Raw genomic sequence first — 22,528 nt, forward strand, 5'->3', positions numbered from 1 at the left:
AAATAGCTTAACTATAGAGTGTAATGATGATCAGGATGATACAGAAATTCTCATATTCAATCCATATGATTCTGAGTTTAGCAATCTAAACAAACTGTTTTTGTAGTTGTAGGCTAACCTCATTTGTGCATGAGGTGGAGTCTCTGGACAACACAACTGCATCTTCAAATATATGTAGCAAGAGAAGAGAGCACAAGTCCATTAATTGGTGTTCTTGCTCTGTATTCTCATATCATATATAGGCCAGATCCTGAAAAATACTGAGCATCCACAACTCCTAAAGACTTTAAATGAGAACTGAGGACATTCCGTATTTTGCAGGCTCAGGTCCTATGTTTGACCAGAGAGAGATCTGAGCTAAGACATGTTGGTAGTTTTTGTCATTTTACCAAACATATTTCATAATTCTCTATTCAATAATATTATTTGTATTTCAGCAGTGTCTAGAGGCCTCAGTTAGTGTTCCCGCCCCCATTATGCTTGGCACTGTATGCAGATGCAATAAAAACTCCAAACAGTTGGAAGATCAGATTGTGGCAATTATAGTAATTTCTGTGCAAACAAAGAGAAAAATGAATTTTGGTTGATGGTTTACAGGCAAGAAAAAATTTCCACATAAACAAATATTCCAATATCTATTACCTGTAAACCATCAACTAAAATTAACATTTCTCCTCAAGAATCCTTTTCTCTGGCAGTAAGTATTACAATGCTATACGTGGCTCTGAAAAATAAGCTACGTACAGTAGCACCTCAGAGTTGTGAACACCAGAGTTACCAACTGACCAGTCAACCACACACCTCATTTGGAACGTAATCAGGCAGCAGCAGAGACCCCCCCCCCCAAAAAAAAAAAACAACCCGAATACAGCACGGTACTGTGTTGAATGTAAACTACTAAAAATATAAAGAGAGTTTAACAAAAAGATTTGACAAGGCAAGGAAACTGTTTCTGTGCTTGTTTCATTTAAATTAAGATGGTTAAAAGCAGCATTTTTTTTCTGCATAGCAAAGTTTCAAAACTGTATTAAGTCAATGTTCAGTTGTAAACTTTTGAAAGAACAACCATAACGTTTTGTTCAGAGTTAAGAACATTTCAGAGTTATGAACAACCTCCATTCCTAAGTTGTTCTTAACGCTTGAGGATCTATTGTAGTAGCTCTGCTGAGTCAAACAACTACAGCATGAAGATCTTTGCTTCTGAACGTTGCTTCATAAAATGCAATGCCCAAGGTAACACAGTCCATCGTGGCCAACTTTAAAAGGGAATATATTCCCATTTTCTCACATATATCTTGGCATTTCTATCAACAAATCATTAATATGATTGCTGCTGACTTCTGAATTCTGGTATGTACATCCCTCACCCTACTGATGGCAACTCTAGCAGGGTTGTAAGGTTTGGCCAACTTAGGGATTCAGATATTAGGGTACGCAGCTGATGAAAGTCTTAAGCAAGGTTTTATCTCAAGTCCCTTAAAGGAGTTAACTCACATCAGCATGTCCCTAGTTGTCCAGGGAATGCTACAATAGTAGTACTATGAATCCACAACCCTTCATGCTGCTTGGCACATAGCCCTGTAGACAGGGGTCCTCTTAGCCCAAACTCATCACAGAGATGAGTACAAACCCTTCTTTTAAAAGGTCTGTTTCCTTCCCCAGACCCAGCTGTCAGCTTTTCCCTCCATGACAGCCTGTACAAGTCATTCTGGGTGTGGCAGGTCCTTTTTCCTCTCACCCAAAGAAACGTAACCTTTTCCTCACCCATCACATCATCACCACAGAAAAACTACAATGTGACCATATATATAAATCATGAAAGCAGAAAGTGCAGAGTGATCAATCTATAAGACTCAGGTTACTGTAGGAATTATATGGGTGAAGGGGAATGACAGGCATGAGGACATTACTAAACCCAACTCCCTGGGGTGGGAAAGTTGTGTGTTTGGGGGTTATGGTGACTGACTGAGGAGAGGACTGGTCTTGATCTGTGGACTATAAAGTGCCTAGGAGGTGCATCGTTTTTAAGATGCTTCTTGCAAACTTATCTAGTTATTATGATGTAACTTCCTTGGAAATTATTTCCCCAACCTTATTTTTTCTGCAGGAGTAATAAAAAGCATTTTATGCAAATACCTTTCCATAGCTCTGAGGCTATGTGCGGGGCCATAGGTGCAACCATAATACAAAGAGTAGCCAAAGCATCTTCAAATTCTGCACTGTGAAGAATGAGAGGTTGAGAGGCTTGCTATGGAAAAGGGGAAGAAAAAGAAACAGGAATTATAAGTATAAATATTCCTATAAAAAGGCAGTTTGTAATGGAGAGAATGAAATAATAAAAACATAAATCAATGCCTAAATCCAGAAAAAGTCCCATTTTACAATGAATCAGAAGCTTAAAAAAGGCATGGAGGATGAAAATGGAAACCATTCTAAATTCTTGCTCCCAAAGTGCACCACTGGAAAGAGCTGCGCACAGAAGACTCTTACACAGAGCTCAGGCACCAGCACTCTTATAAAATAGCTACAAACTTGGACTCCAAAAAAGGATCAGTGTGACTGGACCTCTGGGGGTGTAGGGGGTCTGCTCATATGGAAGCCTTTGTATGATTGGGGCCTTGAAGAGAATTCTGGGTACTGGAATGTGTTTTCCCACACACCTCCAGAAGTGCAGTGCCCAGTAAGTTCACAATTCATTTAAAAAAAACCATGTCAGAATATTAAGCCAGACCAGGAATGTAACCATGGCATGTGTTTTACTGAGATAGGGGTTATTAGAATAGGATCCTGGCCTGGTCTAGAAAAAGCTGGTATAGAGTTAAAGAGATCTAAAAAAAATGTGGGAATGAAAAACATAGGAAAATCTTTTGTGGTTCAAGTCTTTGTTATTTTTGTAGTGGTTCTTTATAAGTTCTTGTGAAAGGTGCCGGACCGACAGCATATGAAACTGAATTCCCCTGTTTATCATTTATCTCTAGAAAAGGTAGAACATAGGTGGAAGCTATGCAAGCTTTCCCCTATTCTGCCCTGCCAGCATGCTTCCACTCTGAGCTGGAGGAACCATCTCCAATGATGAGGATGGTTCAGTTTCTATGTATATTCAATTCTTCATCTTTGTCTAGGGCTTGACTAAGTTTAGTACTTGGTTTTTCGTCAAATTTTAATTTTCACACATCTCCACACTTCCTGGTTTCAGCTGGGATTGAAAGAGGAAGTACTGAAATGTTACAAGGAAACTTGTGCTTGAAAGATACCCACCCTTATTTCTTGACCACAGAATTTAGAGTGGTGTTCAAGTATTCGGATGTTTGTCTGAAGTGATATGAATCTCTGATCTGGAGAAAAAACCTCACATTTTCATTCCCATGAACTATGTAGTCTCTAGGATTTTTGCTATTTCAATACAGTATTTGCATATGTCTTAGGGGGACTTATGTTAAGTGTTGTAATTTAACCAACAACTGGCTTAGAATCACAAGTTAAAGTCTAATTACAATTAATTGCAATCAAAGATGAAAAATATCAATGTTTAATTTGACCTCTAATTTTGGTCCCTGTAAAATTAAACAGAATTAATTCCTCAATCAAGTATAGCACAATAATAAAGGCAACAGTTATTATATTTGACCTATCACCACTTGGCTAATCTGCAGTATGATGGTTCAAATTAAGAGTGCCAAATTAAAGTTATTTTATTTAAAAAAAAAAAGAGATTTTCCAGGCTTTCTTAATGTCAAAAGCTCTAGTGCTGAAAGTGATCTCAGAGGAATGCAAGGGATTTGTGATTTTGCCCGTCAGTAGTAACAATATTTCTTTTTTATTTATTGGAATGATTATAGTAACTAATTTCTTTAAAAAGACTAACTTCTAATTTAAAACAAAACTGAATGAAGAACTCAAAGGGGCTTCCCTTGAAATTATTGGACACAGATGTAAACAACAAAACAATCAGGTGGTTTAGATCCTTTCTATATATGTGTGTATGTATCTCTGCATAGGTCCACAAATGGAATGGAAGATATTAAAATTAGTTTTAATTTAGTTAAAAAGTTTTAATGTTAGTCAAATTCCTCTTTAAGCTATTCATGGCAATATATAGTACACCTGATACTAGTGTGCACTTCATTTGAATTGATGTACAATGCAAGTTTATGGGGCCATAAAAGCAATAGTTGTAGTAATGGTAGTAATTATTTATAATATAAGATAGACAAAGGCTATGCTCCTATTTTGGCTGTACAGTTGTATGTCCAGAGATTGAAAAAGAGGTTATTGCATAAGCTCTTTTAGATGTCATACTTACTGAGAGTAAGTTAGTGAGGCCCATCAGTCGAGAGATTGCAGCATTAAACAAGTAATCTTTTGTGAAGTAACTTGTTACCTAGTTATATAAAAAATGTTCACTTTCATTAGTTACATACAATTTCCATATACTGAGCATTTTTAGAAAAACAACAACATTAACAATCAGCTGCAAATTGCAATGTGCATACACATAGAATCATAGAACTGGAAGGGACCTCAAGAGGTCATCTAGTCCAGTCCCCTGCACTTGTGACAGGACTAAGTATTACCTTTCTCTCAAAATAATATCACACACACACCCCATATGCAATCTGCGGAGGTGATATTCCTGTGATAAATTAAATTATGAAAAAACATGCTTATCCAGACCTCACTCTCCCCAGGCTTACGCAGAGAAAGTTTCCCAATTAAAATAATTTATGATGGAATAATCCGAAGACACACTTTTTGACCTGCTAACACAAGAAGTCAGGCACACTGCTTGTGCACGATATAACAACACTAGTAATCTATCTAGTCATTTTCAAAATAGTTAAGAGTTCCTTTTAACCTCAGAGACCACAAGGTTCTTCTGCTCCCAGATCTTTTTGGCTTCAGCCTTCTCCTTCTCGTTCAACAGCTGAGGATTGGGCACAGTGCTGGAAGTCCTGGCTTCTATAAATTTGGTTGCTAGGGTCCAAAGGCGTGACTGCCATCTTCGTACACCAGGGACAGCATCAGCTGAGTTTAATGACAGATTTCAGAAAGAGGGAGACTTGAGTTGTAATGAATGAAGCCAACACATCAAAAAGAAACAGAAAAAAAATTGTACCACAGAGTTCCATACCATTGAACGTTGAAGGGGAAATTACATGTTGCAAGAAAAACCTCAGTGTAATTGAAAATACATTTAAAAAATTGTTAGGTTGCTTTAATGAAGACAAATGAACACTACTGAAAATCAAGAATATTTTCTAAGTAGCAGTTCAATGTATTATCCTAACTGTATAATACAATCCACTATCAAGCTAATGTAAGAATAAAAGACGGTTTCTCACCGTTGTAACTGTTGTTCTTCGAGATGTGTTGCTCATATCCATTTCAATCAGGTGTGCGCGCGCCGCGTGCACGATCGTCGGAGAATTTTCTACCCTAGCAACACCCGGCGGGTCGGCTGTGGAGCCCCCTAGAGTGGCGCCTTCATGGCGCTGGATAAATACCCCAGCCGACCTGGCGCCCCCTCAGTTCCTTCTTGCCGGCTACTCCGACAGTGGGGAAGGGGGGCGGGTTTGGAATGGATATGAGCAACACATCTCGAAGAACAACAGTTACAACGGTGAGTAACCGTCTTTTCTTCTTCGAGTGCTTGCTCATATCGATTCCAATCAGGTGACTCCCAAGCCTTACCTAGGTGGTGGGGTTGGAGTGAGACATTGCTGTGTGCAAAACCGCTGATCCAAATGCAGCATCGTCCCTAGACTGCTGTACCAGTGCGTAGTGAGCTGTAAATGTGTGGACTGATGACCAAACTGCAGCTCTACAAATGTCCTGGATCGGAACTTGAGCCAGGAAGGCAGTCGAGGAAGCTTGGGCCCTCGTTGAGTGAGCGGAGAGGTGCGGCGTCGAGACACCGGCCAGGTCATAGTAAGTCCGAATGCAAGACGTGATCCAAGAGGACAGGCATTGTGAGGAGATCGGTAAGCCTTTCATCCGGTCGGCCACTGCAACGAAGAGTTGCGTCGTCTTTCTAAACTGCTTTGTGCGGTCAATATAGAAAGCCAGGGCCCTGCGTACGTCCAAAGAATGCAAACGCTGGTCTTGGCGAGTAGCATGTGGTTTAGGATGGAAGACTGGGAGAAATATCTCCTGATTCATGTGAAACTGTGAGACCACCTTAGGAAGAAAGGCAGGATGTGGACGAAGCTGCACTTTGTCCTTATGGAAAACCGTGTATGGGGGCTCGGATGTAAGCGCCCTGAGTTCAGAAACGCGCCTTGCTGAGGTGATGGCTACGAGGAAGGCTGTCTTCCAGGATAGGTACAGGAGGGAACAGGTGGCCAGTGGCTCGAATGGAGGACCTGTGAGCTTGGAGAGAACCAGGTTGAGGTCCCACGTCGGAACGGGCTGACGTTGTTGTGGGTACATCCGGTCTAAGCCCTTGAGGAATCTAACGACCATCGGGTTAGAGAATACCGAGGACGCGAGTTCCCCTGGGTGGAAGGCCGATATAGCGGCCAGGTGAACCCTGATTGAAGATATCGCCAAACCCTGCTGTTTTAGGGAGAGGAGATATTCCAATATGAGAGGAATAGGTGCCTGTAACGGGGACATGGCTCGTTGTTCGCACCAACAGGAGAACCGCTTCCACTTGGCCAAGTACGTGGTCCGTGTTGAAGGCTTCCTACTGCTCAGCAGAATCTGCTGGACAGAGTGCGAGCATTGTCGCTCTGCCTGGTTCAACCATGGAGCAACCACGCCGTGAGGTGGAGTGATTGTAGGTCGGGGTGACATAGTCGGCCGTGGTCCTGAGAGATGAGATCTGGACACAACGGAAGCGGGATCGGTGTCTGAATCGAGAGCTCCAACAGTGTGGTGTACCAGTGTTGCCTCGGCCACGCTGGAGCGACTAGAATTACTTGTGCCTGGTCTCTGCGTAGTTTGAGCAGCACCTTGTGGACCAGAGGAAATGGAGGGAAAGCGTAAAACAGGTGGTCTTTCCAAGGCAGGAGAAACGCGTCCGATAGAGAGCCCAGAGCTCGCCCTTGTAGGGAGCAGAACGCGTGGCACTTCCTGTTGGCTTGAGATGCAAACAGGTCTACCTGGGGAAATCCCCACTTCTGGAAAACGGAATAGATGATGTCCGGACGAATTGACCACTCGTGCGTCTGAAAGGACCTGCTGAGTCGGTCCGCTAAAGTGTTCTGGACTCCAGGAAGAAACGATGCCGTGAGATGGATCGAGTGGGCGATGCAGAAGTCCCACAGGCGAATGGCCTCTTGGCATAGAATCGACGAACGTGCTCCTCCTTGCTTGTTGATGTAAAACATGGCCGTGGTGTTGTCGGTGAGAACTAACACACAGCGGCCACGTAGGAGATTGAGAAATGCCTGGCACGCCAGGCGCACCGCCATCAGTTCCCGAACATTGATGTGCAGGGCTAGTTGGGGTGCGGTCCACAGGCCCTGGGTATGGTGTTCGCCGAGATGGGCACCCCAACCCAGAGATGAAGCGTCTGTGACCAGGTGCAGAGAGGGTTGCGGGGCGTGAAACGGCATTCCCTCGCAAACCACACTGTGATCTAGCCACCAGGTGAGGGAGGTCAAGACCGAGTTCGGAACCGTGATCACCATGTTCAGGCTGTCCCGATATGGGCGGTATACCGATGATACCCAGGCCTGGAGTGGGCGAAGCCGAAGTCTGGCATGCCTGGTTACGTACGTGCAAGAGGCCATGTGACCCAACAGGGTGAGGCACGTCCTCACTGTGGTAATCGGGAAGGCCCTGAGTCCTCGAATGAGGCTTGTGATGGTATGAAAACGATTGTCTGGTAGAATAGCTTGTGCACGTCCGGAGTCTAGGACTGCCCCAATAAATTCTATCCTCTGGGTAGGCTCTAGAGTGGATTTCTCTTTGTTGAGTAGAATGCCCAACTCGTGGAATGTGTGTACTATTATGTGGACGTGAGCTCGAACTTGCTCCCTGGTGCGACCGTGTACCAGACAGTCGTCTAAATACGGGAACACCTGTATCCCTTGCCGACGAAGGTATGCTGCCACGACCGCCATACATTTTGTGAACACTCTTGGGGCCGAGGATAGACCGAAGGGAAGGACTGCAAATTGGTAGTGCACCTTGTTTACCACAAACCGCAGGAAGCGCCTGTGAGGCGGGTAGATTGCTATATGAAAGTATGCGTCCTTCATGTCGAGGGCGGCGAACCAGTCTCCAGGATCCAGGGAAGGGATAATGGTCCCCAATGAGACCATGCGGAACTTCAACTTTACCACGAATTTGTTGAGTCCGCGTAAGTCTAAGATGGGTCGCAGACCCCCTTTGGACTTGGGGATCAGGAAGTAGCGGGAATAAAATCCCCTGCCCCTTAACTCTAATGGAACCTCCTCTATGGCCCCCATAGACAGGAGCGTAAAAACCTCCTGTGTAAGAAGTTGCTCGTGAGAAGGGTCCCTGAAGAGGGACGGGGAGGGGGGGTGGGAGGGAGGGAACGAAGAAAACTGGAGAGCGTATCCCCTCTCCACCGTGCGAAGGACCCAACGGTCCGAGGTTATAAGGGACCAAGCACGGTGGAAATGGGAGAGGCGATCCCGAAAGGAGGGGGTTAGATCCTGGGAGATGACTGGGGCGCCGTCCTCGACTGCACCTTCAAAAGTTCTGCCTAGGGCCTGAAGGTGGCCTAGGTGGCCCCTGGTTCTGACCGGGTTGAGGGCCGGTCAACCTTCTCCTACCACCTCGTCCCCTGGCAGAGTCCTGTCTCGGACGAGGCGCGGGGGGGTAGAACCTCTGAGGCTGGGGCCGAAATGGCCTGCGCTGGGGTCCCAGAACATGCATCCCCAGGGAGCGCATGATTGTTCTCGAGTCCTTGAGGCTCTGCAGACGAGAGTCCGTCTTGTCCGAGAACAACCCGTGTCCCTCAAAGGGTAAATCCTGCAGGGTTTGCTGCAGTTCCGGAGGCAAGCCTGAGACCTGGAGCCAGGAGACTCTCCGCATGGCGATACCTGAAGCCAGCGTCCTCGCAGCCGAGTCTGCTATATCCAAGGAGGCCTGTAAGGAGGTTCGTGCCACCTTCTTACCCTCCTCTACTAAGGCCCCGAACTCTTCCCTGGAGTCTTGGGGGACCAACTCCTTGAACTTCCCCATAGAGTTCCAGGAATTAAAGTTATAGCGGCTCAGGAGCGCCTGCTGGTTAGCCGCTCTAAGTTGCAGCCCCCCGGCTGAATATACCTTCCGCCCAAACAAATCGAAGCCCTTAGCGTCCTTCGATTTGGGCGCTGCAGCCTGCTGGCCGTGGCACTCCCTTGCATTCACCGATGACACCACCAGTGAACACGGCTGGGGATGAGTGTATAAGTACTCATAGTCCTTTGAGGGGACAAAGTACTTTCTTTCCACCCCTCTGGCTGTGGGTGGAATAGAGGCAGGAGTTTGCCATATCGCAGTGGCATTAGCCTGTATCGTGCGAATTAGGGGTAATGCTACTCTGGATGGGGCATCCGCAGAGAGGATGTTCACAATGGGGTCCTGCACCTCCACTATCTCCTCTGCCTGTAGGTCCATATTACGTGCCACCCTACGTAATAGGTCCTGGTGTGCCCGAAGATCTATCGGGGGCGGACCCGTGGCCGTTGTGCCCGCCACCGCCTCATCTGGGGAAGATGAGGAGGATGCCTCAGGTGGCAAGGGATCTAAGGGCGGGTCATGTTCCAGTGAGCCCTGGAGCGGAGCGTCGCCTGCCCCTGGGTCCAGGTCGTCAGGCGGTGCAGGCACCGGAGCCTCCATGCCCCCTGGGGGAGGGCGGGAGACGGTGGCTTCTGGAGCCCTATGCTCAGAGTGTACCGAGCGAGAGGCTGATGGTGGAGCCCCCTGCGCTTGATGATACGCCCACGGGGTCCAGAACGACCAGTGTGTAGGTCCTTGAGCGGGATCCTCCGCTACCTCCTGCCAGTGGCCCATGTCCGCCTCAGTGGCCTGCCCCTGAGGGGGGTATGCCGATCTCGAGGCCCCATCGGAGGAACGGGACACTGATCTCGAGGGCCAGGGCGGTGCCGATCGCGCCGAAATTAGGTCCGGATGGTACGGTGCCGCTCGGTGCCGTTCCGGAGATGACCGGTCTCTATGCGGTACCGGTGAGCGGTGCCGAGATCGGGACCGGTGCCGATGACCACGTCGGTGCCGAGATTCTGATCTGGACCTGGATGAAGGCGACCGCGAGTAGGCACGGTGCCGGGAGCGGCCCCTCGACGTCGAGCGTCGCTCGTATCGGTGCCGGGAACTACGTCTGGAGTTCGATCGGTACCGATGACCATAACGGTGCCGGGACGTAGAACGGTGCCGCGACAAGGATCTTGGCCGCGAGTACGACCGGTGCCGAGGTGATAGTCGGCGCCGGGACTGCGAGTGGCGTCGGGACCTGCTTCGTGACCTGGAGTGGTGCCGTGGGTCCAATCCTTGAGATGGCGGGCGCACCATGGCAGGTTTGCCCCTGGATTGCACCGGACGAGGAGCCAACGGTGCCAGTGGTTGGAGCGGTGCCGGATCCGTGAGAGCAATAAGGTCTCTCGCCGTCGCGAAGGTCTCTGGAGTCGACGGGAGACAAGGCTCCACCACTGACCGAGGTGGTGATCCAGTCCGCACCGGACTCAACGGCCTCGGAGCCGGAGTCGACGGCGTAGGAGGCACCTGCTTTTGGTGGTCTAAAGGTGGACGCGGCTCTAACCCCGGCACCGGGGGAGCCGGCGCCTTCAGGACAGCAGTCTCCTGCGCCTTACAGGATTTCTTATGTCCCGGGGACAAGGATCGGCGCCGAGGCACTTGCGGCGGGTGCGGTGCCGAAGGGGTCCGGTGCCGCGGAGGCTTGTCCGACTCTACCCGCGGTGGAGAAGCAGTCGGTGCCGCAGGGGCACTGCGCACCGAGGCGCTTGGTGCTGGGGCCTGACGCGCCGATGGAGTGTCCGGGCTAAGTGCCGCCTCCATGAGGAGTTGCCGAAGCCGAAAGTCCCGCTCCTTTTTGGTCTGAAGGCCTTACAGATCTTACACTTATCTGTTTGATGGGACTCTCCCAGGCACTTCAGACACGAGTCGTGCGGATCACTTGTGGGCATAGGCTTAGCGCAGGACGCGCACTGCTTAAAGCCGGGAGCCTTGGGCATGAGCCCGGCTATGCGCCGGGGGAAAAAGGGGGAAGAACAACCCCCTTAATCCCCTTTAACTATCTACAACTACTAAAAAGTAAACTGAACAACTATCTAATACTATATAACAACTACAACTACAACTATCTACAGAAAACAGGATAAGATAGGGAGAGTGGAGAACAGCTATGCCGCGCTCCACAGTTCCAACGACCGTCAGGGGCGGTAAGAAGGAACTGAGGGGGCGCCGGGTCGGCTGGGGTATTTATCCAGCGCCATGAAGGCGCCACTCTAGGGGGCTCCACAGCCGACCCGCTGGGTGTTGCTAGGGTAGAAAATTCTCCGACGATCGTGCACGCGGCGCACGCACACCTGATTGGAATCGATATGAGCAAGCACTGGAAGAAGAACCTCAGTTGACCTGCCAACTACTCAGGAAAACAGGCTTTTTTTATATGCTTTTATTTGCAAGAAAGATGGGACAAACTCCTGAATGGAGATGTTTCTTTTAAACTTTCTTCTATAGTGATGACAGAAATTACATATAGATACTGACATATCAATATATAGTGTCTGCCACGGTAATGAAAGACAAAGGGCCAGATTACTTGGGATCATCTATTTAGCACCCAGCTCAGTTTGGGGAGCAGGGACTGCAAAGGGTGGCTATAAGCCACCTTTATGTCCTCCCTTATCCTTGGGGTCACCAGTCCAGACTCTTAAGTTGTCCCAGCCTCTGAGGCTGCTCCTCTAGCTGGGGACAGTTTGAGTACAACAGTGCTCAGGCCACACGTCTATACTTGAGAGCAGTGGAGGGGAGGAGTGAAGTGGTGAGGGATGAGTGGGTGGCATAAGAGCTGCTACACCACCTGGGAATTCCCCATCCTGAGATGATCCCCAAATGTCTGGTTACAATAGATTTAAGGCTGTTTTACATCACTGGAAAAGTGTAAAGCAGCTTTAATGAGGCCAAGTAGCTGACCCAGTGTTATTACATAATATTGCAGAGTTTCTTGCCAAAAATAAGCCAATGCTATGTTTACCAGTGTGGCTCCTTCAGGATGAATGTACATTATTTTGTTACTGTAAGGAGAAGACAGGCCTTAGGCAGTGTTTACAGAAGGCTTATTACACTGTTTTCATTATTTTTCCTTCCTATTTTCTTTTTGAAAACTTGTTAACTGTTTCTTTATTGTTTTTCCAATATTCCCTTAACAAGAGGTGACTCTCAAAAAATATCTTTCTTTACACTACTCTGTATTTGACAAGAAACTTGTCTGAATGGCAAAATGCTTTTCTCCTAGCATTGTATAAGATATCTGTGCTTGTACGTATGAAAGAATGTGTGTATAATATAACCATCAAACTGTAATAATACTTTGCAAAATAACACCTTTTATCCAAGGACTGCATAGCACTTACAAAAAGGGGATAAAGTTTCATTATTCTCATTTTCAAGAAGGGGAAACAACAGCAAAAAGGCTGTGTAACACTGGATGACTCACTTAGAGCTTGATTTCAATAAGATTACTCACAGAGTAAGGCACTACTAAATGTTAGCAAGGGCAGGAGAATCCACGAGAGGCGGGAATAGAACCTACTGACTCTCAGTCTTGTGCTTTCAGGAAAGGATTGTGATAGGAATCTAACACAAAAAATGTTATCAACTCTATCCCCAAAAGTTTGTTGTTAGAAATGTGGTAGTTTGGTACATAGCGAATAAAAAAGGTAGTGATACAGACTAGCCTGAACTGTAGTTGGTATAGGCTGCACTATAAGATGCTGATCAAACAAAGAACGAAAAGGTAGAACAAATCATTTAAAAATATTTATTTTTTAAAACAATGTAGTTAGATGTTTTATTGAAGTTCTGTGTGACAAGAAATGCATGCATTTTCCTGTGCACACCAAATATTATGAAGGCAGACAGAAAACAGAAATTAAAATTAAGATGGCATTGGGGCTGCACATTCATTTAGAAAAGGCAGAGCCCCATAAGCAAGTCACATTTAAGGGGTGAAACTAGACAGACACTTGTACATGTTTTGTGTGTTTGTAGGATCCATTATTTACCCTAGTTTCATCAATTATGTAACTCAACAGCATACAATCTAAGTGTCTTTATCAGCATCTTTCAAATGGTATTCAGAGCCCATTTAACAAGCTGTGTTGCATAAATGTCTACAATAAATTAAAGCAGCTTAAAGCTCCAAATGGATTCTCCCATCATGAAAACAAGAGAGATTGTATTAAAAAGGAGGAGGTGATCTAATCTTAAAATAGCTGCTTTCTAAGTCATTGGTAAGAAGAGAGATTCAGAGACTGGGGTAAGAAATTATTACCAAAGGAGCTATTTTTTACACACACCTAATCTTAGCTTTTAAGAGGTTTGTAAGGGAAGAAGGGAGAGAGGTGCTTCCTAAACAAGTCTGTAGCCTAATTAACACCGTCTTGCAAAATTAGCTTCTTAAAGATAATTTTCTCAATTTACAAAGTGGACATGTAGTCCAGTTCTGTGGCATCACTATTTTCATAAACTACAAAGATCATAGTTCAAATAAGCTAAAACAGAAGGAAAAGACTTATAAAAGGTTGCTTAGTTTTTTTCTCTCTGCTTCCATTTCCTTCAGTGTACAGGATGTCTTCATAATAATGGAACATTTCTGCAGGCTTTTTTCTGCCTAAGACTAATATTCTAATATGCAGCAAAGATGCCATATTGTTGCAAATCCTTGCTTTCAACAGCCTTACAGAGATGTATGTATGCAGTGGTGTTGCAGCTGTGTCTGTCAGAGGATATTAGAGACACATCATCCTTAATATTGCTTCAGATCCTATGCAGTAGCCTCATGTTGGAACACCTTTTATAGAAAAGATTCTTCAGTTCTGTAGAAACCTTCCCAATGTAAAACATTCTTTTCAATATGAAGCCTGGAACAGAATGACCTAATCTAATTTTTGATTATATGTGAAAGTCTGAAGAACTCATTATCAGAAATTAATGACTCCTAGAAAGGTCAATCAGATGGTCATATTTACCTGCTCCCATAACAGAAGAACAATTAGTGAAACTGAAGGCAACATATGTAAAGATGATTAAAAGGAATACTTTTTCAAAACATGATAAATAAGGTGCCACAGGACTCTGTCACTTTTTACAGATCCAGACAAACACAGCTACCCCTCTGATACTTTTCAAAAAATGGCATCATTAACTTGTGGAACTCACTGCTACCAGATATTGAAGCCAATAGCTTACCGGAATTCCAGAAAAGGATTAGACATTTCTATAGATATTGAGAACATCTATAATTATATGAGGTAGGATAATATTTTTGAGAAGTAATATAAACCCTCATGCTTTAGGAATTAAGCCAACCACTAACCAAGGGAAGACTGCAATGTCCTCTGAAGCATCTGGTACTGGTCGCTCTCAGAGAGAGGAATGTGACCCAGCATATGAGATCAGAGGTCCACTTTTGTTCCTATTATTAATGTTAAATACATACATAACTAACAAAAGTATCTTTGATCCCAACAAAGGTCCCATTTTAGAAAGACAGCCAGTGTAATCTTCTCATTACATCAGCTGTTCAATTCAATTCTCCAAATCACAAACAACAAACTGTATTTCAAACAGAAATAAACCAAGAGGAGGAAAGAATCAAAACAACTTGACTTACTTTTTGCATCCCACAAGATGTCTTGTTCTGGAGGCGCGGCAAACAGGATGTACAGTCGCATAGTGTCTATGCCATACTGCTCTACTAATTCCTCAGGATCTATCCCATTATGCTTGGATTTACTCATTTTTTCCCATGTAACCTGAAGCTTCTCTTTGGTTTTTATGTGAACTGGTTCAGTCCCTAAACATATAGAACATATACAATAATAACTAATTTGGTTCTACAAACATCTGGAGCAGCAAAACTTAATACTAGGTTATTTCTAATCCCTTCTCTGATGGCCTCATATAATTGAAAGAGAAAAAAACAATTATGAGAATAAGACAAAAAACTTTTTTACTTTCATATCTTTACTGAAGTAATATTATAATGTTTCCATCACGCAGGGGAGAAAATGTCTTTCTTCCATTTTATAAAGCTAAATCCAGTGCTCGTGGAAGCTAAATCTATTGCATTAGGATTTTTGCATTAGTGTAGCTATCTCAATGCAAACCTCCTGCGTAGATGTGCTGTACTGGTGTGTACTTCCACTGGAGCAAATTTACCTTGATTCCATCTTTGGATGTTTATAGACAGCAAGTTTGCAGCTAGAGTAAATCACATCGGTGCAAGCACCGCTTTACAATGTATCCATCTACATGGGGAGTTTGCACTGGTGTAGAGCTACACCAGTGCAGATTTCCCTACTGCACACAAACTCTGCCTTTTATACAAGGTACAAGTATAGCACAGGCAGTAGCAAACATATGTTTTCTTAAACTGCTCTGCAAGGATCGCATGTAAGCATTGGAGAGAAGTTCATTCTATGCCCATTCTATCTAGATCTTATCTGTTCAGATTGCCAACAATGGTGTTGACTGTGCTAATGGTTTTGTAATGTGGACATCAGTCTACTAGGAATGGAATTGAGACCACCAACTCCTTTCACATGGGCTAGTGAATGGCCTCCATAAGATACTCACTTTGAGTCATTTTTGGACATAGAATAGGCTTAAGCAAAAACAAATATAGCAGAAATAGTGTGTTTGGTAATGGTTACAGGCAATTGGAGTAGTATTTTCTCTGTATGTGGATTCAGCATTAAGCATATGAGTCCAGAACACACACAAAAGTCAATCTCCGGTTTAATGATTACAAGAATTCACTCCTCACTGATGAATTTTCCATGCACTATGACTTGTACATCCTTTTTCACTGAACTAGCCCTTGACTTTTCTGGATGCACCTGTGCTGGTCATCCCATACGGTCTCTTACCAGTGAGATCAATTTCCTCTCTCTTCAGATATTGGCTTGTTGTTGTTAGTTTATATGTCTGACTCTTGATAAGACCTTGAACCAAGAGTTTATAAAAAGGCTCCCTGAGGATGAAAGGAAAAGGAAACCCGTCTGTTGAAAATAGCTGTCAAAAGCACATTTTACAGTAAGCTTTAGAGGCTGAACTCAATTAGACAATTATTTAATGAAAAAAGAATGTCACACTGACAACTGAAATAGCTGTCACCTGCAAAAATCAAAGGATATTTTAAAGAGAAACTTTAATGGGGGAGAAAAATATTTATGAAAAAAGCAATCTGACCAGTCACTTTCTGCATCCGTCTTTCTGTCACTCAAATATTCATGTTTGAACAAATGCCTTTTCTTTTACAAACCTAGGTCCTCCTTCTGAGTGTTCCCAACAGCACAGGAACACTGGAGTTGCAATAGTGGATCAGAGTCCAGTGTCCTATTTCTGGCAGTCACCAGCACCAGTCAACTCAGAGGAAGGTACAAGAATCCCACAGTAGGCAGATGTGGGATAAGGGTAAACTGTCTACATGTTAGTTACATAACCCCTACTATTAACCTTGGTTTTGACCACTACCTAATTTAACAGAGGAACACTTGGAGTGTCTTTATGAGCACCTTCCAAATGGTACTTCATAACCTACCTGACAAACTCAATTGCTTAATTGCCTACAATAACTTAAAGGCACTTAAAGATGCAAAAGCTGCAACTGGATCATAAGAACAAGAGAACATCTTAAAAAAAGAAGTGATCCAATCCTAAAATAATTGTTTTCCAAGGTAATCATAAGATGAGAGTTCATAAATTGAGTCTTTGCTCCTTATTTCAGGAGAGCAAGCCCTCCCAGACCATTAATTAAAACAGTTAAAAAAATTACAAAAAGATGAAAAATAAAACAATTAATTTTCTCCCCCCAATACATATGCCTTTCTCTTGAATTTAAAATAGACATTTAAATAACTACCATATTTTACCAAATATGGGAACGTTAACTAAATAATCAGAGCATCAAAAATTGGGTAAATGTCCCAACTGGAGGTAATTTTTCAGGGAAAGCTTGTCTTTTCATGACACAGCATTAGTTCAGGTCAGATGCCATGTTGATAAAAGTTAAATGTAGGAATGTGCATTTCCAATTTCTGTTTACAGGGAAAGAGGTTCAAAGATGCAGTACAAAATACTTTACCATATACGGGGAAAAAGAAAAAAAGGAAACATATTTGATTCAAGTGGGAGAGTACAGAAGGATGGAGACATGCCCAAAATCAGAAATGCTCAGCCTGTGAAAAGATCTGGGGGAGAAGGCAATGCTTAGAAACAAATAGCAAATCAGTACTGAATTTCTTCTGTTGCTCAAAAGGGTTTCACCCTAGGAACAATGTTGGGATGACTCCATCTGCTGGTTAAAGGAAATACAATTTAAAATTGCTATCAGGTAAAAATAGTTGCTTTGATTTTTTAAAAAAACATTTCCAAAGGATTTAGGCAGAATACTACATTATCAGGATCTATTTTATACATTTAGCCCCAATCCTAAGACTTATGCAAGTGCTTAACTCTCCACAATGATAGTTACATTTAAATTAATGAGACTACTCACAGTGCATAAAGTTAAACGTGTGTGATTCTCTGCAGGATGAGGGCCTAAGGCAAAATTTTACTACTTGTGCCCTGAGCCAGTAAATATTCACAAGGCATATGTACACAAACAACAAATGCAATACAGACTGTAAGAAACTGATCATTTAGCTAAACTTGACGAGGAAGAAAATTCAGGCTCAGAGAATGAAATGAAAAATATACCATTGAAAATAATATTGGTACGTCTGCTTCTTCTAGCTCTATAAAATTTCATTCACGCCTGTGGATGCCAGATGCAGTCTGAGACTGATGCTTGAATTATTTTTCATAAAAAATCTAATAATACTTACTTGTGTTTGGTCATCTTTTGATCATAGCAAAAATGGCTCAAGAATCTAGCATAGTATAAATGCATAACTGCATGCTCCTTTCCCCCAATGTACAAATCCACAGGCATCCAGTAGTCGGCCAAGGCTTTATTAAAAGGCCTAAAACACAAAGTAACAGAAAGCATACATTAAGTATAAAGCAAAAGGAAAAAACAGCTTTACTGGGACACCTCCAATAAGACTTGTCTGGAAATAGATGTTCACAGTGAGCTGCATGTGCATCTTAAACTACATTCTATTAATTTTGCTAATGACTTAATTCCTTATTTTTAAAAAGCAATGTTTGACTTGGTTAAATTACAAAAATCTGTGTGAGAATTTTTAAAAGCTATAGAGAAAGATCCACTGGAATATAATTTACATATAATATCTTAGATGTATGACTATCAGTTCACATGTACCACCTAAAAACTAAAAAAATGCTATGGAAATATTTGCCCGATTTCTATGGAACTTTCATAACTGGGTTGTGGTTATCTGTTCTAGCCTTTTGTGGTTCCAAATTTATATTTTGTGGGGGAAAATATATAAAATGTATATATATGGCTATATATTATTCTCCAAAATATACAACAATAAACCAATTTTAAAAATATTGGAATGATTTCATTTATTTATTTAAAATTGAAGGTTTGTGTTGCCACCATTAGAGGGCAGCATGACATTTATTATAGTGTTTAAAAAGCATATTCGGAATATTCATTTGGGGCATCGTAAACAAACTTTAAAGATACTGTTTTGGTTTACACCACTTCAAGTAACTATGTCTCTTCAAGGCATGTTTTATAGCCCCACTCTTTAGCAAATGTACCTATTGGACTACCTCAGCTTGTATCAGAACTGTGATTTTATTTTGTTATACATTAGTTATGCTTCCTTAATTAGAGATGAGCCTGGAATAAAACCCTTGATCAGGACTTCACATGTCCATAATGTAGAGGGAGGGATAGCTCAGTGGTTTGAGCATTGGCCTGCTAAACCCAGGGTTTGAGTTCAATCCTTGAGGGGGCCACTTAGGGATCTGGGGCAAAATCAGTACTTGGTTCTGCTAATGAAGGCAGGGGGCTGGACTCAATGACCTTTCAGGGTCCCTTCCAGTTCTAAGAGATATAATAGATTATGGAGATATACCTATCTATAACTAGTCACAAATCCAAATCTCAACACTGTTGTACATAAAGTTTCAAAATGCAGATCTGAGCTTTTCTTAAGTTCATTGTGTCCAGATTTGGTGTTTGGAGTTTGACCCATAAAATAAGGGCTTGTCTATATGTTGTTTAACTAAGCCTTATCTAAACTACAAATGTGTTGGGTGTACAGTTATATCAGCATAACCCCATGGTGTAGATGCAGCAGATACCCACAGAAGGAGGTTTTCCGTTGGCATAGTAACACCACCTCCTGGAATGATATTAGCTCTGCTGACAGAAACACTCTACTGTTGGCACAGCTGCATCTACACTGGGGTTTTTGTCACATCATAGCTACATTGGCTAGGGTGGTATTTTTTTTCACACCTCTGACTGACACAGCTATGCTGATAAAACTTTGTATAGCATAGACCTGGTCTAAAGGTATGATTTTAACTGATTTAGTTAAACCTGTGCAAAATGCTATGTGGGCACTCTTATTTCAGTAGAAATCAAGCTTATTTCGATGTAATTCACGTCCATTAAGAACATGTTTAAGCTGATGAGAAATGAGTGTGTCTACACAGGGGTTTGCACTGGTTTAACTAAACCAGTAAAAGTTCATGTGTAGTTTGAGCAATGAATCCTGTTCAGAATGTTGTTTTGGGTCCAGTTCTATTTAAAATATGTTATTTCTATAATTTAATTAATTTATTCCAAAGATGTTACTTAATGGTATATCAATACACACCCAGACAGTGCTCAGGGCACAAGCACCACCTGTAGCAGAAAGACAACTAGGACCAATAAATGAAATCCTCTCCATATCCCCCAAGTCTTTATAACCAAAACTCTTCATCAACTCCTTTTCCTCCCCCACCAAGAGAAGCAAGTGGATGTCTTAATATCTCATGTCAGATAAAAAGCAGCTAACCAAAACAAACATGTAAATAGTTTTAATGATTGAGTTTGTCTTAAAAAAAGACCCACTGACCAGGATCTTTTTTTTTTTTTTTTTTTTTTTTTAAATAAAGTAGACAAGAATTTTCAACAAAAATGTCTCTCTCTCCCACCCAATGGAGGTCAGATTCTAAATCAGAAACCTTGGCATGTAAAACAAGACAGATCCCAACAGCCGGGTTTGCCTATCATAGGATCATCACATAGTACAATTCGCTGGACACACTGAAGCCATTCTATCAGACACTTTCCCTATATATCTGTGTGAAGACTTAGTAACCCGAACAGTGATACTTCTTATCTAATTAATGGCTAGCCTTTTGCCTACAGAACGGCTCATAAAATATTCAAGAGACAGTAATCATAGGCTGGCTGTCCAGCAACTGCAGACAGCAATCTAATCTGGACAGTGTATAGAAAATACATTTTGGACTGTTGAGTCAGCCTTTGTTCAGCCTGCTTTAATGCTGCATTTGACACAACCTCCAGGGCACAATCAGCTTTGCTAGTACGATAGAAGATGGAGTAAGTAAACAGATAAATAACTTTGTCTATCTCTCACACTGCCCTATTTTATGGTCACAAATGCATAGCATATCTAGAGTTTCCTTTTGTAATACTGTATTTAACTGAAATAGTAAGATGGCAATAGGCCACTATGATGATACTTTACTTTAGCTCTGGACCTAAATTAGCACGACTCTGGCTAGCATAGATTGGTGGTTTTCTTAATTTTGGTCTCTGGGGGAAATTGCTTGATTTCTCACTTCTTTCCTTCTCCGTCAGCTCTTGCCAGCTGGATGCGTTGCTATAAATCCCAGAAGAAGCCAGTTAGCTATATTCTTAGATAGTGGCAGAATGTAAGCACACCAGCAACAACAAAGAGAAAATTAAAGGCTTTGTCCACATTACAGAAGTTACACAGGCTGCTTCTGCCTTAGTTGACGGAAAAGCACCTGACATCCACACACATAAGTGACTTGGTCTACTGCTGGAGAAGAAGTAATCAGCTTAAGGAGTAAAAGCTGTGGATCACCAGGTGAGTGTGTAGTCTCAGCCCTTTCATGTCCCATAGGGGAGTTATAGCCTTATTCCATAGTACAGAACAGTTCCCAAGGCTACTCTAACTTGAGTAGGGCCAATCAGCATGCAGAGAATCAGGAACTCATAAAGGGGTTCCCAGACAACCTCCCATCCTGCTGCACCCAGCAGACAGTAGAACTACCAGAGTAACAGGTCCAGGTTACATGAACACCCATATGACCATGGGCCTGCCTGCAAGCTGCCTGGATGCCTTACCTATCAGAGTTATGAGGATCAGTGTATCTCAGGTAATACCAAGATGAATCAACAAATGTATCCATGGTGTCTGTTTCCCTCTTTGCAGGTCCTTTGCACCTGGGGAATAGAAAAATTTTCATCACTCCTAGATGAAAAATAAAAAAATCACATGCTGATTTTTTTCACATCTTGAAGTTAATAAAAAAAATGCTATGAAAGCCCAAGAGAAAGGAAAAAGTATTTTGCCATTAAATAGAAGGATAGAAAGATACTCAAAAACCAGTACATTCTTCCGGTACTATCATTTATGACCACTTCCAGTAGAAAGAGTAGGGTAGGCTGCATTTCACTGGTTCTGGTTTTATAAAATGGTCTGTTTTTCCTGATTAGTTGGGATTCCACTTATTTGCAGGAAAAACAAATTTAGTTTAATTCCAGTTTTCACTGAGAAGGATCAAATCTTTCCCAGTCATTGTAATATTTTAATTCATGATTACTGCTAGAACTAATCAATATTTGCTAGGTATTATATTGAAGGTAAAGACTAAAACAGATTCAAAATGAGAAATTAAAAGCTGGAATAGTTTTTCCTTCCCCCATGAATAGAAATAATTTGCTCATGGAAACAAACAGCAGGAGGAAACTTTTTTAAAACTAGGTTTGCATTTATTGCAACTACTCAGTATTTAAGTACGTATCTGCTAAAATAATGATACATTTATAATACAAATAAAATTTTGCAACCTGCTGCAAACCTATGTGCACTATATATAACACAAAGTATGTCAACTGGCTGTTTAACACCTACAAAATTGTAACTCTAATCTGTTACTGTGCTTGGAAGCTTCAGCTAGCACACCATGAGACTGCCTGCTTGATAGTGTAAACCATAGAGAGCATATTAAACAAGCTCTTTAACAGCAACATTGGCTTCCTAGTCACTGCTGGGTGTGGTGAGTCTTTGGTCTATAAAGCCTTTATATGACTTGGGTCCTGACTACCTAAGACACCACCTCTCTCTTTGCTACAGAATTTCCAGTCGTCTGAGGCATGTGAGATGCATGT

General features: G+C 42.7%; 1 protein-coding gene across 10 annotated transcripts in view; it reads right to left on the reverse strand.

Moving 5' to 3' along the window:
* LARS2 (leucyl-tRNA synthetase 2, mitochondrial) overlaps positions 1 to 22,528 on the reverse strand; it is a 130,867-nt gene that overhangs the window by 20,101 nt on the left and 88,238 nt on the right. For all 10 annotated transcript variants that reach the window (XM_065587104.1, XM_065587109.1, XM_065587108.1 and 7 more), the window contains 7 exons: positions 21,482 to 21,580; positions 18,054 to 18,191; positions 16,092 to 16,195; positions 14,834 to 15,016; positions 4,856 to 5,025; positions 4,304 to 4,381; positions 2,137 to 2,248 (listed from right to left, as the gene is read on the reverse strand). In XM_065587104.1, coding sequence (XP_065443176.1) covers positions 2,137 to 2,248; positions 4,304 to 4,381; positions 4,856 to 5,025; positions 14,834 to 15,016; positions 16,092 to 16,195; positions 18,054 to 18,191; positions 21,482 to 21,580 — 884 coding nt within the window. The remainder of the gene's footprint in view (positions 1 to 2,136; positions 2,249 to 4,303; positions 4,382 to 4,855; positions 5,026 to 14,833; positions 15,017 to 16,091; positions 16,196 to 18,053; positions 18,192 to 21,481; positions 21,581 to 22,528) is intronic.

Source organism: Chrysemys picta, chromosome 2 (genome assembly GCF_011386835.1).
Source record: "Chrysemys picta bellii isolate R12L10 chromosome 2, ASM1138683v2, whole genome shotgun sequence".
NCBI lineage: Eukaryota > Metazoa > Chordata > Testudines > Emydidae > Chrysemys > Chrysemys picta.